The sequence below is a fragment of the Sinohyriopsis cumingii genome, chromosome 1 (assembly GCF_028554795.1).
Source record: "Sinohyriopsis cumingii isolate HCF-2022 chromosome 1, ASM2855479v2, whole genome shotgun sequence".
Taxonomy (NCBI): Eukaryota; Metazoa; Mollusca; class Bivalvia; order Unionida; family Unionidae; genus Sinohyriopsis; species Sinohyriopsis cumingii.
Genome location: NC_142961.1, coordinates 52,705,427 through 52,730,059, shown reverse-complemented (window position 1 = coordinate 52,730,059; position 24,633 = coordinate 52,705,427). Strand labels below are relative to the sequence as shown.

General features: G+C 34.2%; 1 protein-coding gene across 5 annotated transcripts in view; it reads left to right on the top strand.

The window, feature by feature from the left end:
• Positions 1-578: 578 nt before the first annotated feature.
• The window catches only part of LOC149806871 (ubiquitin carboxyl-terminal hydrolase 24-like), a 311,591-nt gene continuing 287,536 nt past the window's right edge, over positions 579-24,633 (top strand). For 2 of the 5 annotated variants that reach the window (XM_089958977.1, XM_089958987.1), the window contains exons 1-6: positions 579-978; positions 9,429-9,627; positions 15,753-15,820; positions 16,248-16,391; positions 24,013-24,135; positions 24,559-24,597. In XM_089958977.1, the coding sequence (XP_089815103.1) occupies positions 718-978; positions 9,429-9,627; positions 15,753-15,820; positions 16,248-16,391; positions 24,013-24,135; positions 24,559-24,597 (834 nt within the window). In that variant the 5' untranslated portion in view covers positions 579-717. The remainder of the gene's footprint in view (positions 979-9,428; positions 9,628-15,752; positions 15,821-16,247; positions 16,392-24,012; positions 24,136-24,558; positions 24,598-24,633) is intronic. The other 3 variants (XM_089959015.1, XM_089959005.1, XM_089958996.1) reach the window with 3 other exon arrangements.

Genomic DNA, 24,633 nt, shown 5'->3' with positions numbered 1-24,633 from the left:
TATGACAGTTCCCTATTTATTTTTATAAGAAAATGACATTAAGTAGAGGTATCTATGTAAACAATTAACGATTTTGAAAGACCTATGTCAACAATAAGAAGTCCCTAAACAAGCAAGCATTGCAAGAACGCTGAGAACGGTTAAATCTGTATCATAACTAGTGAAAAGGGAATCGTAGTTCACACGTAAGACTTCGAGGCAACTTCAATGCTGGCACATTCTGTTGTAAATTTTACTCACACAAAGAATCCTTATAAAATATTCGAATCATGAGAATAAACCTGACTACAATTTACAATCCAGAAATCCTTTCATATCTGTGTACGATCAAATGTTAACCTCGAAATATTTTCCGCAAATACCTCAAAGGCATAACCACAGCCTTTTATTTATTATTATGAGATTCGTTTGATTTTGAATTTCACTATATATATATATATATATATATATATATATATATATATATATATATATATATATATATATATATATAGTTTGTTTTTTTTCTTCACGAGATTTTGTGCACGTTAATACGGAGTTATCTGTCCTTGGAAACTCTTCCCTTTAAATAGGTCAAAATGGCGGAACATGCTCAACTTTCACTACTTATATTGACCAACAAGAGAATATGTGCAATTTCCTGACTTTTTTAAAATATAGTTTCAATTATGGCATAGCTTGGAGTTAATTTCAAGAACAATATATTGATTTTCAGACATGGAGATTGATGAAGACCATGTGCAATACTTATTAAGCATGGGTTTTCCGAGTGAACTCGATGTGAGAAAGGCGCTTCGAGCAGCAAAAAATGACGTCAATGATGCTGTTGCTATCCTTACAAACGACCATCCTGTAACTTCATTCGATACTTTGGACGATATAGATATAGAAATGAAAGATATCCACCCAAAAAACACTCAGGGTCCGGTGTATGGGCCTTCCTTGCCACCATCGTACGATGAAGTTGTGGAATCTGAGGTGAGGATGTAACACTGGTAGACGGTCAGTGTTGTACTGACTTAATACTCAGTGTCATGTACTTTGCAAGGGAAATGAAGGTCATATTTCAAGATTATCTGATATAGTTGTCAGCTTAGAATCACAGGGACTGGTATCGTTGCTTAAAATTGACCTGTCATACATGTACTATATAATAACTACAAGGGATGACACTTCTCTCCTTGCTCGCGCGACCTATTTAAGAATAAACGCTGATATTTCAAGCTATGCTTTGCGTAGATTAATACATTTGGTACTGATATTTGTCTCAGGCATTCGACTGTGTAACCCTATCAAAAGTTTGACTTAATATCATATCTTTAAGGAATGCCAAATCATTTTCCCACGGTACCGTTTGGCATGGTCCTGATCGCGCCTGCTTATTATGCAAGAACAAAGCGCTGAATGGAATACTGTCCTCGCATTGGTTAAAGGAAAATGACAACCTTTATTTATTTATACTTATTTTCAGTTGGTCAGTGAGAAGGTAGTATTCCATTCAGGGCATTGTTCTTGCATATTAAGCGGGCGCTATCAGGACCATGTCTAATGGTACTGTGGGAAAATGATTTGGCATTCCTTAAAGACATGATATTAAGTCAGACTTTTGCTAGAGATACACAGTCAAATGCCTGTGCTAAATATTGGTACCAATTTGTTAAGCAACGCAAAGCGTAGCTTGAAATATCAGCGTTTATTCTTAAATAGGTTGCACGAGCAAGGAGAGAAGTATCCTCCCTTGTAGTTATTATATAGTAGATGGATAACAAGTAAATTTTAAGCAACGATACTTGCCCTTGTGCTTAGAATCTGGTCACTTTAGTTATACTATCAGTATACATAAAATGTTCACACTAATTATGTTGTTTAGGCCAAATAAATGGCATTGTGTAGCGTGTTCCCCAGTCAACTAAGAGCATAACTAGAGGCAAAATTTTGAGGAATATCTCACACACTTGGCAACCCTTATTGACACTTTTGCACAGATTAAAGTCTGATTGCTTTAGTCAGATTCTACTTTGATGTATGTTATTCCTGATAGAATCAATTTTGATGCAAGCAAATGAATGTGTTTTCAAGTTCAATTGACATATATTTCAGTTGGTTGAAGGAATGCCAGAGTTGGTTAAAGGATGGTTAAGTTTAGTGAAACAAAGATAATTACATTCATCAGCATTGTGTTTTTCTTGGTCTCTTTAAAGAAGCATACTTCAATTGCAAGTGACTATACTACTGTAATATCTACTTTGATGCTAGTTCTACAATGTAAGACATAGCACATGTTATTTTTGTTTTAGTGCTATGTCTTATTACCCAAATAATGGGCTTGTATATTGTGTTCCGATGTCGGTTGACATGGGAACTAGTAATCAAAGTTTCAGGTTCATATTGTGGGGTTAAACGCCATTTTTCAGCACATGATAGGCTATACATTATTAATGGTGGAGGAAGAACATGGGAAATCCCCAGAAAGAACCACTGACCCACGAGAAGCTACTGGCAAGCTTTCTCATATACCCACATTGGCCAACTTTGGTAATTTTGTAACCTTATCACCATTGCTAACATGGCCTTGTACATTTGAGCTTAGTTAGTTTTCTCTGACCTTTCCCACCCAGTTTGAGATATTTTGATATTGATGTTGGGGTGAGGGGTTTGAGCCAGTTGCCATAGGAAAAGTTGGGAATTTCCTCCAAATGGTAGCCTCTTAATAGGAGGCCTAGCAAATTTATATTGCCTTACTTTGGTTCATACCTGCATGAAATCAATAGGAAGATAATTTATTTTCCCCAAAATTGTGTTCTATCTTTAATCTGATGACGGATGAAATAAAACCTACAGGATTAATGAAATTTGAACTGGTAATAGTCATTTGCATTGCTAGTCACATGATTACACAAATCTTGCAACCGACAAGACCATGACAGTTGAGTTTCAGTAATCATATTATATAAAAAATAAACCCATTAACAATGTTGTTTTACAAAAAAAATATTAAGTGAAAGTCATGCAATGTTTGCTTTAAAAAACACAAAAGGATACTTAATTCTCAACATATTTATACTGACACTGAGAACAAAGACCAGAAACCTGTTGATGTCACATTGATTTGGAGACAGCCAGATTCAGACAAAGAACGGACAAAATATCAACCTTGTAAACTATTCCATATCATGCTCAGAGGGTTCCTACTTTTAATCTTGGAGTTGCATGTAATAGATTCAAAGCTATAATATCGAGTATAAAAGTTCCGATCATTAAACCATGTTTATTTTCGGGAAAATCAGGAAAGAATAGAAAGCTCACTTTGTGCATATTTTCCATAACTGTTTGGAAAACGATGGTGTGGGACATAAGAGGAGGGATTCTGCTTCACAATATCTTCAGTGATAAAGTATTTAAGAAAGCATTATGTATTTATTTGCTCAGTGTTAAAACCAAACTTTTTGTATAATAAATTTCTTTTGATATACTGTTCACCACCAATCTTAAATGCTGCCATATTTATAAACATAATTTCACATGCAAATTTTGTATCAGACAGAGACTTTTGGGTACTTAAAGCGCTCTCACACCTTCAGTGATGTTATGCTTTATAAACATTTAATCATTTGTCTGTATTATTAGTATTTCCCCATCCCTTATCCATACTCATCGACATTTCTTTTAAAACCTTTTTGTAGATTTGTTTTAATAGCTTTTATTATATTGATTCAACAATGTCAGTTGTTTAATCTTTAATGTATCATAATTTTTGGGAATTGCTAAAGTAATATGATTAGACCCCCCCCCCTTTGTACTGATGGCATTAGTGAACATGGATCTGAATTTTCCATACACACACACACACACACACACACACACATGCACACACACAGAGTAAAGGCAGACTTTCTGATATTCCAGTTTAAGAATTACATGCTGATGTTGTCAGAATTGAAACAGTAAGTGATAAAAACAAGAAGAAGAAAAAATTCAGCTGCATGTATGGTTTTTTATTGCAAGCTTCACATGAAACAGGATAATATGAACAGCATTATAAACACAAATGTTCATGGAAAAGCATACATAATGATGATATCTTTTTTTTGATATTATTATCATCATAAAGAAAGCAAAGAATCATGATACATCATAATATAATTGTAATTGGGGCTTTAAAAATTCACTTGCCCAGTGTCCAAGGTAAACTCAAGTTTGCAAAGTACTTGGAGGGAGTGAGTGTGTTCAGCTAATAATGCATTTTGTTATGCCTGTTTAGTCTCTGCAAGCTTGCAACACTAAATATATCAGAACCTGTATTTTATGTTTATATGTATTGCATTATCCAGTTAGATAACTGCTGTAGTTCTTTCTTCTTTTATTTCTTTTTTTCACACAACATAATGTGAGTCTCTTATTTCCTTCATGTCAATGTCATGGTCATTTCTCATGACATGATATTTTCAGTATTTATTATCTAAAGCAAGTTTTGACAAATAGGAAATAAATACTGAAATTTTAACATAAGTTATATTTTGTAAGAAGAAAACATGAGATTCAGTGATTGCCAAGTCCTAACCTAGCAATGCACAGGTTGGGAACACAATGTGTACAGAGATTTTCAACTCTAAGCAGCCAGCATGTGATTGTTTTGATGCTGATTTTAAGGTCTCTGTGTGATGGTTGTTATTAATATTGTGCGATTTCTTTGACACATGTTTGGAAATAAAAAGCACTTGTCTCTAATGATGACTGGCCAGGAAATGTAGCACCTGCCATCAGTGTTTATCATGTGTTGCTTACTTGATTATTGCTTGAGACCAATGCATACTTTTTGTTTGGCAAATAGATAAATGGAAAGAAATAAGTGTTCTGAAATTGTTTATCGGCATGTCAGAGACTGTTTAGATGCATGTTGTTGATTTCAAGGTGAATATTGGCTCTAATGGAAGTAGGCATGTGAGTGGACACAAAAAGAAGAGCAAACAATGATTGATATTGGAATATTAAGTGAGGAACTTTGTTTTGCCTTGTGTTCTTACTGGATGCATACTTGAAACTGCATAATCAATAATCTTTGTTTAGAAATTTTGTTAAAGAAAAATGTTATGTTTATTCAAACATGATTAAAATAAAGTTCAGATATATGGAATCAGCATTAATGCCTATGCAGAAATAATAGCCATGGCGTAACTTGTGTCTCCATTAGTGTAGTCAACTGCTTGGTTGTCACAGCAAGCAGTGGGGGCATCTCAAAAGATACTTGTAGTATAATTGCATAGCAAACAGAAACTTACTTGGAAATTATTGTTTCTCCTACTTTGTACAAAATTCCTTTTGAATCCGTCCCCATAACTATACAAGTTGTCAATGATGATGTGCATTCGTGATGGCTAGTTGTGAAAACATCACTATCACATCACTTTAGACGAAAACACTTAAAATGCAGAAATTGACTATTCAATGAGCACTTTATGTACCATATTTCACTTTTACGAGATTTATTTACATGTTTCAAGCGGATGCTCATCACATAGGAATACCCTTAGTGTCAGAAACCTCTGTAAATATAACACAGGTTATATTTAGCTTTCTGTTTGTGACTAGCATCAGCAGTTATGAAATTTGTTTGTGTGTTTGTGATGTGGATTTTTAATGTAGCTTGAACAATTTGCTGCAATGTCTGCACTGTGGCAGTTTATAGTGATGTCTAGCAGTGGGGCATCATGCCGCAGACATGTAGCATGACGTCCCACCCAGTCACATTATCCTGAAACCAGGCTGACCAGTCCTAACACTAACCTCTTAATGCTGAGCTCCAAGTGAGGCAGTTGTTAGTACCATTTTTATAAGTCTTTGGTATGCCTCAACCGGGATTTGAACCCCTGACCTGCAGCAGTTGTGAAATACTAGGAAACAGGAAATCAGTTGCCATGCTTTCTTTCAGTCATTTTATATAAGATTGGGATATAAAGCTACATCAGTTTCAGGGGTCATGCTAGACTTGATATTTAGGGAGAAGTGACTTTTCCTTTTGGACAGAACAGGAAGAAGTGGGAGCAAAGTGATACACGCAAAATGTGTATGTGTTTGTTGTTTTCATTTTCTTATTTGAATTATCCTATCTATTTCCCAGTATGCATATTTGCATTTTACATTGGTTTTAAGCAAAACATTTTTTTCAAGTAGAAAATATTTTGAGTTCTATTTATATAATAAACAGATTTGGTGCATATTTAAGAACTACGGTATCATATTCATATTTAGTTTATCTTGGCAATATGACTTAAAATGAGAACAGCAGAAGCTATACATTGTAATGAATTATAACTGAGTAACTAGATTACAGGATTGTGATTGCAATATAATACAAATGCTGCAGCTTAATTAACTACTCTTAATCAAGATTTTTTTACTTCGTTTTACTTCTGAAAGTTCATTATAAAATGGCATTTGAAAAGATGTAAACTTGTTTGAAACAACCCCTGCACCATGTACATGACAGAAAATGCACAAATCTTCCAGATCATACTGTTCGTCTTAATTTCTTGGTTGCTGATAAAATTTTACCATGCCTGTTTATAGACAACACACTGAAGAATTAAAGTCAGTATATGAATGAACTAAACCCTTTTTTAAAAACTGAATCGACACAGCCAACATGCAAGTGCATCTATTTTTAGAAAATTTGGTTTTCTTAACATAACCACTCACTTTATATCTTCGTTACAATTGTCCATTGATAGGATTGCAAATGTAAGATTTTATTGTCTACATACTTGGTATAACATTAGGCATTGGTTAGATAGTATTTGCTTTGGTGTTTTGTTGGGTTTTTTCCTTCATATTTTCACAAAAATTAGTAAACTCGGAATACAGCCTTGACCTTACAGCGTCTCATCGAATTCCACAACATAGCATTGTCCCATATATTTATGACCTACATAATTGCATTTTATATGTAAATCTGTAATAGCGTAATATCTAGTGTCTGCTTTCTTACAAATTGGAAAGTTTCCTGAATATATTTGCCCAGTGCTTTATGAAAAGAGACATTCTAATAAAACTGTACTTTCCAGAACACTGATGTTCACCAATATGGTTTGAAACAGATTTTTATCAAGAAAATAAAGTACATGCAGCAGTTAAAATGATTCTATTCTTTAAACTCAGAGTACTATTTACATGAATTTAAGTTTAAAGGCACAAGTTTATATGTTTTTATCATCAAATGATAACTTGCGGAAATCGGGTAATAATAGTTGCTATCTTACTCAGGAAGTGGTTAATGGTCAGTCAGCTATCAAAACACCTGCCTGTGAATGTGCAGGTTTGTTTGTCAGCGTAATTGAAATCAACACCTACTGTTTTATGGCTTGAAGTGTACATTTCGCTTTGAGCTATATATAATATAACATAACACTGGAACTAACTTGGCCAAGGCGAGGGAACATCTCAAAAGGGATGGTCATTCAATGTTCCTCAAAAAGAAATCACAGGGTGAAGTTGTTTTCGCTTTCCTAACAGAAGAAGGCGAAGTTTACACTTTTTAGGCTACTTAGTCACCCACTTCACTTGGTAGCTTGACCCCTGAGTTAATGTAAGACTGGGATATAAAGATACATCATTTTATATAACACTGGTATGTAAAGCTACATCATTTTATACAAGACCGGGATATAAAGCTACATCATTTTATTTAAGACCAGGATGTAAAGCTACATCATTTTATACAAGACCAGGATATAAAGCCGCATCATTTTATTTAAGACCGGGATGTAAAGCTACATCATTTTATTTAAGACTGGGATATAAAGGTATATCATTTTATATAAGACCAGGATATAAAGCTACATCATTTTATATGACTGGGATATAAAGGTACATCATTTTATATAAGACCAGGATATAAAGCTACATCATTTTATATAAGACCAGGATATAAAGCTACATCATTTTATTTAAGACCGGGATGTAAAGGTGCATCTTTTTATATAAGACCGGGATATAAAGCTACATCGTTTTATATGACTGGGATATAAAGGTACATCATTTTATATAAGACTGGGATGTAAAGCCGCATCATTTTATTTAAGACCGGGATGTAAAGCTACATCATTTTATTTAAGACTGGGATATAAAGGTATATCATTTTATATAAGACCAGGATATAAAGCTACATCAATTTATATGACTGGGATATAAAGGTACATCATTTTATATAAGACCAGGATATAAAGCTACATCATTTTATATAAGACCGGGATATAAAGCTACATCATTTTATTTAAGACCGGGATGTAAAGCTACATCATTTTATATAAGACCAGGATGTAAAGCTACATCATTTTATTTAAGACCTGGATGTAAAGGTGCATCATTTTATATAAGACCAGGATATAAAGCTACATCTTTTCATATAAGACCAGGATGTAAAGCTACATCATTTTATTTAAGACCTGGATGTAAAGGTGCATCATTTTATATAAGACCAGGATGTAAAGCTACATCATTTTATATAAGACCATGATATAAAGCTACATCATTTTATTTAAGACCGGGATATAAAGCTACATCATTTTATTTAAGACCGGGATGTAAAGGTGCATCATTTTATATAAGACCGGGATATAAAGCTACATCATTTTATTTAAGACAGGGATGTAAAGCTACATCATTTTATACAAGACCAGGATATAAAGCTACATCATTTTATATAAGACCGGGATATAAAGCTACATCATTTTATTTAAGACCGGGATGTAAAGCTACATCATTTTATATAAGACCAGGATATAAAGCTACATCATTTTATATAAGACCGGGATATAAAGCTACATCATTTTATTTAAGACCTGGATGTAAAGGTGCATCATTTTATATAAGACCAGGATGTAAAGCTACATCATTTTATATAAGACCACGATATAAAGCTACATCATTTTATTTAAGACCAGGATATAAAGCTACATCATTTTATTTAAGACCGGGATGTAAAGGTGCATCATTTTATATAAGACCGGGATATAAAGCTACATCATTTTATTTAAGACTGGGATGTAAAGCTACATCATTTTATACAAGACCAGGATATAAAGCTACATCATTTTATATAAGACCGGGATATAAAGCTACATCATTTTATTTAAGACCGGGATGTAAAGCTACATCATTTTATATAAGACCAGGATATAAAGCTACATCATTTTATATAAGACCGGGATATAAAGCTACATCATTTTATTTAAGACCGGGATGTAAAGCTACATCATTTTATACAAGACCAGGATGTAAAGTTACATCATTTTATTTAAGACCTGGATGTAAAGGTGCATCATTTTATATAAGACCAGGATATAAAGCTACATCATTTTATATAAGACTAGGATGTAAATCTAGAACAGTTTATATTTGATTAATAATGACAAGATAATTATTTTCTTTAGCAGAAGGTGGATGAAGTGATGTTAGAAAATCCTGGAGAGGGCGAGGGACATGGAGAAGATGAGAATCCCTATGAGTTCCCTGTCACAAACTTGTATGAACTGGAAGGGAGAGTGTTTGCAGAGCATTGGTCCATACCTTATAAGCGTGAAGAATCACTTGGGAAATGCCTGATTGCAGCAACAAGATTGGCAGAAGCAGGTACACTTAAACATGCCTCAGATAACACTCATAGATTTAATTGTCCAGAAATAAGGACAGTTTTAGGAATCCTGAAAGAAAACCAGTATGTAATTATCATTTAGAAAATGTAAAAAATATCACTTCATGGACAGAGGACATATTTTCTGTCCCGTATGTTCTTTTTCACTGCTTATAAAGGAAAAGGTAACCTATTTGCATTGATGGTTGTGAACTTCCTCCTACTGTTATTTTACAAATGTATACTTTCTTGAGACAGATTTATTGACTAAAGCTGAATAAAATTCATCGTAGTCTTGTAGTCTGATATTTTCCATCTGTTTATTTCATCATACAGTAAGCAGTATGGTGCCATGTTAATTCTCTATTTCAGTAAGCAGTACTTTAGCTCTTGTTTGCATGTATTAGGGTTTAATAGCACCAGTGGTCTTGCTAGGATTTTAAAACTAGGAGTCCAGGACTCCCATTTTGGTAAAAATGGGAATCCCACCATCAAAAGTTGCAGTCCCTTCTTTCCTACACAATCAGCACAAACTTGAGTGCAACTGTTTTTAGATGGAGAGGTTTTTGTAATGTAATCACTCACTTTAATATAGCTTCATTGCAACAGTCCATTGACAGGATTGCAAATTTATGGTTTATTTATTTGTCTACATCCTTATAGTAATTTTAGGCAATAGTTAAATAGTATCTGATTTGCTGTTCTTTTCTTGTATTTTCGCAAATATGTGTCAAGTCGGAAAACAGACCTTAAAGCACATCTCGCAAATTCCACAACATAGCTTTGTCCATATGTTTCTGACCTACATAATTTGCATTTTAAAGTTAAATCTTTAATAAAATAATACCTTGGCTTTGCTTTCAATGATTTGTATATTTTTTCTGAAAATATTTGCCCAATGATTTACGAAAACAGACAATCCAATAAACTGTTTCATCCCAGACTTAGCGAAGTCTGCCATTATTTCCCATTAGGCCTACTGGTTTACTTACAGTTTCAAACTAATTTTATGATGAAATAGTGTACATGAGGCAGTTAATATATATCCAGATCACCGATTCTAATCTTAAAACACATGTTTGTATGTTTTATCATCAAAGGATATCATGCAGGAAATTGATAGTTGCTACCTTACTCGGAAAAGGGTTAATGGTCAATCAGCTATCAAAACATATGCTTGTTATTGGGCAAGAGTTTGTCAACATAATTGATATCAAAACTAGGCCTAGCTACTGATGTCTTAATGAATACATTTCGCTACAACACAAAAAACCCCAAAAAGTATGGTCAGTCAGTGTACCTCTTAATTAGCTCTTGTTCATCCATCAGAGTGATACTGAATTTGTTAATCCAAGGACGGACTTATTCCAAGTACTAAGCTAGGCATCACACACTTTCTTACACTTAGCTACTGTCCTATCCGAACTATCAATTGTAGCTGCTTTAGCACTCTTCTGAATATCGTTAGAATCTTTGTAAGTCTGCCGTTTAACCCCAAAATACATATCCAAATTTACGAATGGCATTTTGTCTAAGTCTCAACATGTCTTGATTCTGAGGTCACGTGCACTACTTATTCCGATACATTCGGAAATGAACACAATAACGAAAGCTATAGTTGTTTATTTGATGTACTTTTATAAAAGACCACATGTACATCTCTGGGTCTTTCTGACTCTGAATTCAATCACTGTAAATATAAGTACATTTCCCCACCCATTTGCCAGTCAAAGCCTTTGAACTAGCCGCCCAGCTATTGCATCATGTTCTTTTTGATGTACTCTTATAATGGCAACATGTATGTACATCAAGGGGTCTTTCAGTCACTGAATTCTGTCATTGTAAATATCAGCACAGCTAATTGATTAACACATTTTCCCACAAAGCAGGTGGCTGAAGCAGGACTGGCAAGTCTTTGAATTTTGTCGCACACCTATTACATGTGTATGGAGGACTCCCACCTCAGTGATTTTCTGCATCCCAGATCAAAAATTGGCATCCAAATATGCGTAATTTAGCATTTCTGAGATCTCTGTAGCACATTAGCACAGTATTAGTTATATGATGCAGTACTCACTCTGTGGCAGTACTCAGTCTTACTAGATTTTATTTGAAGTAAATTATAACTTTTTTCTCTGTAGTTAGAATTTTTTTCATTGACTGAAGCATTTATTTGATTTCTTACTGTGCACTTCACTATTAGATTATGTCAATTCTTTGCTGATTTTGCTTTATATGTTATTGTTTTGTTCTTTCTTATTAATGTCAATAATGGGTGGGATTAGATGTGGGGCTTTCAGTAAGAGTAAGCTGTTAGAAAATATTACCTAAATTGCATTACCTGTCTGGGATGGCATTTTGAGATCCAACTTATAAATTATGTACACCATGGTCAGTAGACAGATGCCAGGGGGTTTAAATTACATAATTGTCTTAGGCCAGTGAGAAAGCTAGAAAATGGTCCAGCAGAGGATGTAGATGCTGTCAGTCTTACTGCAGATGACAACTTGGTAGTAAAGTTCTTGATGTTGCATTCACCTGAGGCTCGCAAGGTTGTCACCTCTTCCCCCACCCCTAAACTCCAGCATAAATGTTACCCATACACTGCCATGACTCTTCATTCTTGTAATAACATTGGACACTTACTCCTCTGGTTCAAGTTGATATTGTTCAGACCTTGGTATGTGCTCCATTAATGTTCTCCTTTAGAATTATTACATCACATTTTAGTCCAAAAAAGGAAATCCTTCATTCAAATAATGGCTGAAGTCTGGCTAAGTTGCTGGCATCTTGTAATGTTTTGAGAGGCAACTACAAAACACAGTCATCAACAGGCCCTTCTTCTCACACTGATGAATTTTATCCAACTTGACTCCTGTCTTTTAAAAAGCTTATTTGCTGATTTTCCATATGGAGGTCTCAGTTATCAATAGAGAAATTGCAGGGCTGGGAATGTTGAAGTCTTCCATAGGCATGGACCAATCCCCTTCCAAGGCACGAAACAACTAGCTGCCAATATCACAGCTATTGGTTTTATGCTTGATCTGGTTTCCATGGCAATATTTCAACAAAAAGAGCTTAGCCTGGTTCCCACATTTGACACACACCCTTGGGAGTCAGTCTTAAACATAGCCCTTCTGCTAAGCAGAGCAGTTTAGCACTCACTTTCAAGTACTAGAGTTGCTTTGTCAGCCTTCAACTTGCAGAGATAAATGCTCAGAAATCACTACAAGGGAGCCCTTAGAACCTGTTCTATTGGCACAGAGAGATCAGGAAACAGGCTGCTAAGTAGGCAAACAGTACATAAGTTGAGCAATCCAGTGCCCAATATTCATTTCAAAAGAGGGAACAGGGAAAAAGGGAATCCATGATTGGGACACTATCCTCTACCTCTTATTCTTGGCAATGACATAGATTACCAGAGTACCGGTAAGTGACAATAAGAAGCATGGAGAGAAGGACCAATTCTGGCCCAGTTTTTAAACCTGCTAGTCTCTGTCTGCAGATAAGTTTTCCGTGTCTGTGCTGCCATATTCTGATATGCTAGTTGGGGGAAGATCGAACCATTTCGTCACAGAGTGGGAACATCTCTGCCCTGAGGACCCTATGGTCTTGGAAGTTTTCTTATAGGCCTTCAGATCTCATTCCTTAACCTTCCTTGATTATAAATTATTTCCTTTGGAACTGATATTTCCTTAATGCAATCCAAGAGGGAAGCTTGGACCTTTTGGAGGTTTTATCTTTATATTCCCATTCATAGGTCTTCCTGGATATTGCTATGGTTTGCTTTCAGAAACACCAAGTACCAGTTCTGGGCCCTTCCTTTTTATCTAAATTCCCTAGATCACTCTGGTGGCATAGTGGTTAGAGCGTCTGCCTTAGATGCAGGAGGTCGCAGGTTCAAACTATGGCCGAGTCATACCAAAGACTTAAAATAATGGTACCAACAGATGCCTCAGTGGGCACTCAGAATCAAGAGGTTAGTGTTAGGGACTGATTGGCCTGGTGTCAGGATAATGTGACTGAGCGTGACATGCTACATGTCTGCGACATGATGCCCCAGTGCTAGACATCACTATAAACTGTCACACTGCAGACATCTTGTTATACTTAGATATGAAATTCATTGTTCCTCTCTTTCTTCAGCTCAGAATACTTTATCAACATGGACAAATCAGATTTTACCCCATCCCAGCATTTCATGTGGTTCAGAACCTTTCTAAATCGAGTTTGCCTTCAGGTACTTGCCCTAAAGATTGTCTTCATGGAGTCAAATTTCATTCTGGGAATTATTTACCTTTTAGGCTTTCTCAATGCTACTACAGATATCATTTTGGGCCACATATTAATGAGATTTTTCTGTCTCAGTGCTGGCTGAAACTTTGCCAACTAGATGGAATTAGTTAATTCTCAGAGATTGGTCCATTTACTCTCCAGTCTGTAGTCAGATCTTTGCCAGGTAGATTGTAAAAACAAGAAAATGACACCAACACTTTATAATTACTAATATATAGTCTATTATTTTGTACACAAAAACTACCTGCAGTTTAATCAACAGTGTAATCCTGTTTTTATTATGTGTTTGCCAGTTCCCACATTAAATAATGTGTGCATATGACTATCAATTCCCACATAAATTCATCTTTTCATGTGATTCACAATTTCCACATAAATTTATCTTTACGTGTAATTTCGAGAACTTTTATGCTACGTTGTCAGTTTTGGTGCTGATTTGATGGTTGTAAATGTCAGAAATTACGTTGCTATCTATGGAGTTTCTGCTACAGCTGTTAATACCAATCATTGTTGGTAGAGCTGTTAATACCAATCATTGTTGGTAGAGCTGTTAATACCAATCATTGTTGGTAGAGCTGTTAATACCAATCATTGTTGGTAGAGCTGTTAATACCAATCATTGTTGGTAGAGCACTCACTCAAATTGAGTGGGATAATATGTTAATCTTTTTTCTTACTAATGCAGTTGTGCAAATCAGAAAAAAAACATGAAACATTATGTAAAATCATAATGGGAAGCACATATGGTTGTAATGCTACCATATCATCACTGTGCTTTTAGTATGGGGATAATATTGACCAAAAATATATATCAGAATACTTATTCCAGTTAAATTGGAATGTTTTCAGGTTTGTTTTAGTCGCAGAGAGAGAGAGGGGGAGAAAGAGCAAGAGAGAGACTCATTTATACAGGTCACTAGTCACTACAGGTGGAAATAAAAATAAAAATTTTCTAAAGAGAAGTAGAGAAGTTACTTAATGTCAGGGATATGATTTATTTTTGTGCTTTTTTCCCATGCCCATGATAGTAAAGTATATATATTGTTATGAGTCTACGCTCTTAAAATAAGTAACAGAAAAGAGTGGAAAGCAACAAGCTTTGTAAAATTCAACAATTTATTTTCCTAGAATACAAAATGAAAATGTTAAATGAATATGTTAAAAGGAACTTATAGTATTGTGAATTAAATCCCAAATAATCCTAGAATTACGGACACATATCCTAACAATTAAATTTCTGCACAAACTTGAAAGGAAATCCAAATTGAATCCAATGCTGAAGGTGTTGATGTGACTGGTGGCCTATATCATGGTCTTGTACCAACAGTCTTTTGTTGAATCGCACTAATGTAACTCCATATTTGAATTCACTACATATCCAAGTGAGTGGCTCTTTCCAAGAGTATTATTTTTTATGAGCACTCTCTATTTCCAGGGGAAAATAACTTGAATTAAATAATTTGAAAATATAAATTCCAACCCAAATGAATTACTTGACACAACATAATACAATTGATTCTGCCAAGATCTTAAAGTACAAATAACAGATTTAAAACAAAAAACATCATTTATATGACAAACTAAGATGCAAACCAAAACCCCATATGAGGATCAAAAGTTCATTATTCTAGATGGATTAGAAAGTTTGTTATCATAAGATATGTGATGGAAATCATGTAGTCCAAGTATAACTATTTATTAGTATCATACACTGTAATTGCACATTAGTATAGTTCTACAGTAGTTAGTAAAGTAGACAGTCTGAAGATAGAATTTTCTCTTATTTATAGAACAATAATATTTTATTCATGGTGTTTGCTTTTTTCAGGTTTGTCAGATGGGGATGAAAATTGTACACGATTTGTAGATCGGTGCATGCAAGAGGCTTTTCAAAAGGTTTGTACTAAAACATGGATGTTGTGACTGACTCTTCGGTATTCAAACTTCCTTAGCCAGTTTTTTAATGATGACTGGAATAAATTATGTTGCTCTGGTCTGTCCTGTCTAGCATATGGAGAATAGCTAACACAACATTTGTATTTTAGCATTTAAAAGTTTGTGATTAATAAGAAAAGTATATCACCTTTCATCTGTCTTGCTGTCTTACCACCAGTATCCTTCATAAAGGGAATCCAGCCATTGCTATTAAACCCTCCCACACCTCCCTGCAATATGTAATAGCCTCATCTTGATGGGTAGTCATTTGGTGACGGTAAGGGTTCAAGAGGTAGCAGAACTTATTTCTTTACACTAATGGGATTGGGTAAGTGTTCATAGAGAAACATAATTTACTAACAAATTTACGTGCTATTTCTCATTGTAGTTGATGACTGCCTCAGCAGTTCACAAGTGGAATACAGAAATCCAGGAGGGGATTTTCAGCATGTTACAACTGTTGATAGACTTAGTGGTGGCTCGACTGCAGCATTTGCCTGTACATATTATCCTGATGGATGTTCTAGCCATGGTCAGTCTATAATAATTGAAATAATAATAATTATACTAATAATAATTATAATAATATCAAAGATGTTGAATACTATGAAAAATGTGATAATAACAACAACAGTAGCATTCATTTTTTGCAATCATAGATTTGCTGGCAGATCTGGTAGGGGCTTGGCTTCAGCATTCATTTGGTAAATTTGCTGGCCATGGTTAATTCATATAGGGCTTGAATAAAATAATTTTGCATTGAGATTATTGCAGTAAATCCTCAGTACTTCTGTTGACCAGGTAGATCACAACTAAATGTATGGAAATTTCTTTGAGCACATTGCCTGATATTTCTTGCTGGACTAATCATGACTGTCAAGATTATTTGGCTTTATATAAAGTAAGATTGTAAGATTTTATTTTTATGATCTGCCAAGAAAGGTTGCAGTATTGTTTACTTGCACTATTTCTCATGATAGATGTTCATTATGACATTGGGTTTTCACGAAAAGACTTCTTATGATGTTCACTTTGTCCTAAATGACAATGGTGCCAATCTGATATCCAGAATGTTTATCACATCGGCCAGTTTGAAAATCTTGTGCAGAAGAATATCAGAGATGGTTTCAACACTTAAAGAGTTAGTAGGAAGAAATGGTGATATGTTGAAGTCTGGAAATTTTTCTTTAGAGTGTCAATCCCTTTGAAGGACTCTTGTTACACTTCATATTCTACACAGAAACATGAATTGCGGTAGTTGCTAAAACATGCATGCATTGATGTGATAGAACAAAGACTTAGTATGGAGTTTTGAAATTTGTAAAACAACACAGCAAGGGACACTCTTAGAAACCTTTGAGTTAAGTACCATGTACAACTGGCAGATTTAATATCTCCCATGCGTAAATTTACAGAGATGTTTTTGATGGATAGTAAAAACTAGGCATATGAGGAAATTAAGAATGCTAAAATTAATTCTACCTTTAGCATGTATGATCTGAATGGGAACTAGTTGATGTTATCTGGAAATTGCACATTGTTCTGAATATTTGTTCTGTAGAACATCATGGTTTGACACTACAACTTCTGAATCATTTCACACCATTATTCAATATGTCCTTTTTTGTGTGAAATTGATGTCTTAGCAAGGAACTAGTTTTCCCTTTCGAAGGTACTTGAATTTGATGCCTCACAAGTTATAGTGTATTTAGGCATAGATTCTTTTGACAGTGCAATTAAATATTCCAAACTTCTGCATGATATCTGCTGGAATATCAGTTCAAGCATGTACATGAGCAAAACGCAGTATGTTTAAAGTCCTGGAGTCTCTGGCATTATCCCATGTACAAAAGCAAAAAGCATCAGTGTTTAAAGGAAATATGTGTCTTTGGTTATTTCCATGAATTCAGTTTATTATTTTCCATTGTTTTGCTATGTCAGTAACAAGGTAATCTTTTTCTGTTTAGTTCTTTTCTCATTGTTGATTAATATTTTCCAGGTGGTGTTGCTTTAATTTCAGTTCATTTACTTTTTTTCTTCAAAATAGGGAAGCAGTCTTATTAGTTGGGTTGTTAATATTGTATGCCACAAAATTTGAAACCATCTATTTTGCCAGAGGTCAATGCCATCTTGAGGAATATGATACAGTAAAGACTGCTATGAGTGACCACCTGTCATTTCTGACCATTGATTGATTTTGTTATATAAATGCTCTGTCATGAGCGAACACCTGCTGAATACGACCAGTGACCATGATGTCATGGCAGAATATGCATTTCGACACTGCTATGAATGACCACAATTGCAAAAACGGGGATAAAATCCATTGATCTTTATTCAGTTCAATGATGTTCTAAACAACAAAACAAAGAAATATGCTGCCTTCTGGTATCTGAAATTTTGTAGGTATGCATGTAGTGTTTCATATTTTCTATTGTAAACCAGACTAAAGGTACCTGCAGAGTATGCCAGCACTTAGTCTGGTTCCTGGCCATATCAAACTCTGAACGACCGTCCGTATTGCAAGAACACTGCTGACCTTTATGTAATCATTTGTAACATTGATCACTTGAATAGTAAAGATTGTTCTGATAAGAAACATGCATAAAAAACCAAGAAATCAAAAAACAAAAACAAAAAAGGATTCTGGCTACCCGGTTTGTATATAGTGACAGATGGTACAGTCTGTTAACCAGTCTAATATACATGTCGTGAATTTACCATTGTAGTGCCCAAATTAATGTAGTGGTCACATATATTGTTTGTCTTTAGAGTTAATCCGTATTGCCTGGGGGGTGAATAAGGTCTTATCTATTAAACCAGCAAGTGAGAATCATTTGAGGGATTCGACTGATAATGTTAAAGACTTGTGATATTTGTTGGTTCCCCGCCCCCCCCCCCCCCCAGATGTTAGTGATTACATCCCAGTCACCACGCTGTTGTCTGTTTGAGTTGGTGCAACCGGGTTGCACACTTTATTTATATAGTTAATCCCCGTATGTCTTCTTTGAATTAAGTCATTGACTTTTGTCTCTGAGTAAATGATTCTGTTTCTGGATGAGATAACTGTTTCTTTTTATTTCATAATTTTATGGCTGTGTTAATTTTTATCAGTGCCACAAAGTTACAAGAAAAGATTACCATGACTTGCATTTCATAATATTTTACTGGCATACGACCATGTTAGTACTTTGGTACCAACTGTATGATACTGTTATACCAGGAATGATACAACTTGGTTAAAGGATGTGTCTTGATGAGTATTACTTCCTCATCTTAAAAGAGAGTAATGTGACTCATTTTTACTGTGATTAAACTAATCATAAAGCTAGTATATTAACACACACACACACACACACACACACACACACACACACACACATCTCATTTAGTACCACACCCACACAAAAGCTTTTGTAACCTATATTTCACATTTTACTGGCTTAGGTTATGTCTCTGCATTTAGCTCATGAGCACATGCTGTGTATATACTATCCAATCTAAAATCATAAAACTTGTTGAGGGGATGCATCTGAATGAGCACTTCACCTTTATTTCAGTAGACGGTCATTAAGGCCCATATTGTTTGCTTCATTGACTGGAGTTAAATTTTGTGCTTGATGTGTTTGTTTCTCAGGCATAATTTGGCTTTGAATTTAGCTAATGCCCATAGGAGTTTTGGGCATCTTAAGTCCATACTATCTTACCAGTAATTATTCAACTTGGTGTATTGTTGCATCTTCATTACTTACTTTGTGACTTATATTTGAAGCATCAGTGACTGTTTATAAAGTTTGTGTTTAAAGTTCACTTGTTGGGTGCAGTTTGTGTAACTGTCCAGAAACTTTATAATTTGCTACATCTCTATAAATGTTACACTCTGTGATATACTTTGCTAATATGCTGTATTCATCCAAACATAATAAGGAGATTCTTTCTGACCAGTACAGTTGAAAATTGGAGTAAGTAATGTTGAATCAGTAATAAACAGTCCATATTATTGACTATGCAAAAGGACATATGGACTTTGTTCTGAATTGGTGGAAAGAATGAGTTTGATATTGCACTGTTTTATTTTGAGTTTGTTAGGCTGAGATGTTCATATGCTACATTAAATGAACTTTTTCCCATTAGTCTGAACAGAACAGATGTATTTTTGCATTTATTAATACCCTCTTTTTCACACTTTCCAGATATTTTTCATGATAAAATGTAGATGGAATTTGGAGCTGATTGTTATCTATACAAATTTAATTCAGATTATGACTTGGAAGAATTTAGTTTGTGTCAAAACAGAATATCAAGACCTGGACATCAGTGAGAACACAGACAGTTCCAGTCTGTGTGTATGATATAAAAATACAGTTGGAACATCCATACAATTCCAATCTGTGTGTATGATATAAAAATACAGTTGGAACATCCATACAATTCCAATCTGTGTGTATGATATAAAAATACAGTTGGAACATCCATACAATTCCAATCTGTGTGTATGATATAAAAATACAGTTGGAACATCCATACAATTCCAATCTGTGTGTATGATATAAAAATACAGTTGGAACATCCGTACAATTCCAATCTGTGTGCATGATATAAAAATACAGTTGGAACATCCATACAGTTCCAATCTGTGTGTATGATATAAAAATACAGTTGGAACATCCATACAATTCCAATCTGTGTGCATGATATAAAAATACAGTTGGAACATCCATACAGTTCCAATCTGTGTGCATGATATAAAAATACAGTTGGAACATCCATACAATTCCAATCTGTGTGCATGATATAAAAATACAGTTGGAACATCCATACAGTTCCAGTCTGTGTGTATGATATAAAAATACAGTTGGAACATCCATACAGTTCCAGTCTGTGTGTATGATATAAAAATACAATTGGAACATCCATACAGTTCCAATCTGTGTGTATGATATAAAAATACAGTTGGAACATCCATACAATTCCAATCTGTGTGTATGATATAAAAATACAGTTGGAACATCCATACAATTCCAATCTGTGTGTATGATATAAAAATACAGTTGGAACATCCATACAGTTACAATCTGTTTATAATACAAAAATACAGTTGGAACATCCATATAAACACCAGACTAGTTCCACTCTGTATGTTACAAAAATACACTTGGAAAATCTGTATTCAACACCAAAATAGTTCCAATCATGGTGTACGATACAAAAATATACTTGGAAATCCATATAAAACATCAAAATAGTTCCAGTCTATGTGTATTATATAAAAGTACAGTTGGAACAATATAAGTTATCAGTTATAAGATAAATGAGTATGTAATAAATTGTGATAGGTTACCCTCAGCTGGTTAAAGCATTATTGCACATGGGTTGGTGAGGTGACTGCTTGCAACATACTTTTCATTTTGTGGCTAATTAAGTTAATTATTGATGTATGAACTATGCTTATAATACTGCCAGTAACTCCTCAGTTACTCAATGCATGTGACATTCAATCCCAAAGATGGTTTCTAAGGATGGAAGTGTGAATCACTTCTGAAGCAGTTTTTATAAATAATGATTTTAAAAAGAATAATACCAAAATAACATAAATCGTACTTTTTTATATTAGTTCCAGGGTTCCCATGCTACTGGGAAGTCAGGAGAAATGATAATTTTTTCCTTACCGTGAAAAGTCCTTGAATTTCGCAAATATTGATGAAAGTTGTGGGAAACCTGAGAATTGTCTTCTTCCACTTGACACCCGAAACAATGACGTAATTGAGTTATAACTAAACTGATTGAGAGTTAAATTTATCGAGTTCTAACCAGAATATTCTGAGGATGCAGTATGGATCATTTGGGTGCTTGCAAGAAACATATATGCTGAGTCAATCCAGATGCTCATTGGATTAAATTCGTCTAGTAGACTTTTATTTTCAAACTCAGCTTGATATCCATATCTTTCGATAGAAGGTATGAAAACCAGTCTAGCATCACAATAGGCCAACACGATCATGGCAAAGCGTAGTCGCTTACCGGATGGACGAGCAAACTTAAACATTGTTAGATCGAGTGATACATGCATGAAATCGATATGAAAATCACTTATTTTCTCAGAAATTGTGAGTATTAAAATCATTATGTCTTTAATCTGCTGAAAGATAAGATAAACCTATGGCGTTGATGAAATATTACCTGGTACTTTCGATTTGCATTGCTAGTCGCATGAGTACACAAATCTAACAACCCACATTTTCAAAAGTTTTAGAGAAGAAAATATTTTAAATGAAAGTTGTATTCTGGTTGTAATAAAAATACAAAAACGAAAGAACACAAAATTCTCCATATTTATATATTCTGAGAACAGCTTCTGGAGTTTTGTTGTATCATGTGAATACCATGTTGACATGTGCTCTCCGCTTTATAAATCAGACTGGCCAGATTGCTGGGTTTTAAAAAAAAAAAAGTATCTGACTTTCATTTAATATAATTGAATATCTGTACAACACCATTGAAAAGGAGTTTGTTGTTGATATCACGTGACTATTGGACTTCCATGTCGTCGTTTGAGATTTGTGAAGTCATGTGACTAGTAATGCAAATGGTGAGTACAGGGTCAGGTTTCATCTATTTCATAGTTTCATCTAGTCTGTCAGCAGATTAAAGATATAACGTTTATAATACTTGCCATTTCTGAGAAAATAAACCATTTTCTAACGGTTAGATGAAGGTTTAAGTCGATATAAATAAAGCGACTACCATATGTTCTACTCACAGTGGTGGCAGTTCCAGATTTTTTATACGCATTTCCAATGACCCGACACCCTAACCTAAATGTCCAAATATGAAAAATGGGATGGGAATATTTGGAGGAAACCCATATTAGAAAACGGACTGCTATTCTTTTTAAGCCAAATTTGTAATCCAAATTGTTGAATCTCAGAGCTGAAAAGAGAAATTGTTGTACCCTGTATTATATATTAAAAAACTAGATGGGGATTGGTTTAACAAATTACAAAAAGACAAGTTGATTCTACAGAATATTCAGACCTTGTTTATACAACAGTATATAATTTTGAAGGTTGTTTTTCAAAATTTAATTCAACCCGTTTGAAAATGTTTTGAAATGATTGATTTTTAACCAGATCGTCTGAAGGAGATTATGTTGTTTGCAAAATCAAGTGTGGGATTTTACTGGCACGGATAAATTTAGGGTTAAACTCTTTCTGTTGCAAGACAAGATTTTAATATATATATATATATATATATATATATATATATATATAATTCTTTAGTATTAAAGGTTTGAAAGAAAACAAAATAATTTATGTTCATTAACTTGTTCCCCCTTGGCAACATAATGCAGGTCAGGAAAATAATGTTAGAATTTTTATTCTGTACATTGAAATGACTTTACATGCCAATCTATATGAATATAATCAAACTTGTTTTGTTTGATACATTTTGTGGTTTTGTACATGATCATCTTTTCTGAGAAACATCTTTAGATTTAGAAAATGCATGTTTTACAATCTAAAATGTTCTTTAATTCCATTCAGTTATGGTCATATGTGAGTCGTGAAAAAATTAATTTCATCTTGGAAATGACCAGGAAATTTATCTTTAGAAAAGCATGGGAACAATGTAGTTCATAATACCCCTGTGTTGATATCATAGAAAATATTTTTTTATAAATATTGTTTGGTCTTTTATGTCGGGTAAGCAGATAGGTTGGTGGTTGGATAGTTGGGTAGGAAGGCTCTTTGGTTGGTTAGTTGATTCAGTGGTAAGTCAGCACAATACTGGCTATGTAGTGCCGGTTAAACATTTTCAGATTTTGAATATAAAAAGATTAAAAGTTAGAAGGTAAGGAAACAGTTGCAGAATAAACTTTACTTAGAAACATGGCTGCCATTTCGTTATCAAGATCACTTTAAAAGTTATGTTCTGCATGATAATTAATGTTTTCAGTGGCTACTGGAGACCGCTAAAAGCTTCATAGAGGTGAGTGATGCAATTGTTGATTGATTCAGTTCAGATCTTTCCGATTTGAATTTAAAAACATCTGGCATTTCATATGAGGAGTTTTTTCCTCCAGGTAATGTAGAAAACAGTGACTGAATGACAAATGACAAAAATAATTTAGTAAGAGTATTTTCTCTTTCTAGGCATTTAATCCTGAGACAGAATATCACTATAAGAATAGAACCAGAGAGGACCGCACTGCCTGGGAGGACAAATTTGAAGGTGGACAGCCTTTTGCAGTAGGGCCTGCAAGTGTATATAATAAAGTGAGTGAATTATTTAGTGTCAAATTCTCCAGTTCATACTGTGATGGTCTTTTAAGCATAAATATTGTACTGGACAGGTGCTAATACTGGGAGGGAACTTAATTTTCATGGCATTGGTGGAAAATGCACAGGGCACTGAAATTCAGGTGCAACTGCAGTTTATATTTATAGGGTTGTTACGGTCTTTGAAGGTCTTGGACAGTTTGGGTAAAATGAGGTAGCATCTTCAAGTCTTGAAAATTTGGGGAAATCGAGCAGATTACGATTTTAGTTTCAGAAAATAAGGTAGTGAATATTTTGATTTGTTGCATACACTTAAATATTTTTAATTTAATTATTTTTGTTATGACTTAAATTTTATTGACATTTTTTGTCAAATTCTCACAACTGGTTTTAATTTTATACTCTTTTTATTTTCCACAGCAGCATCCGTATGGATGGCTTACCAACTTGATAAACAGGGTATGTAGAGTGAATATATATATATATATATATATA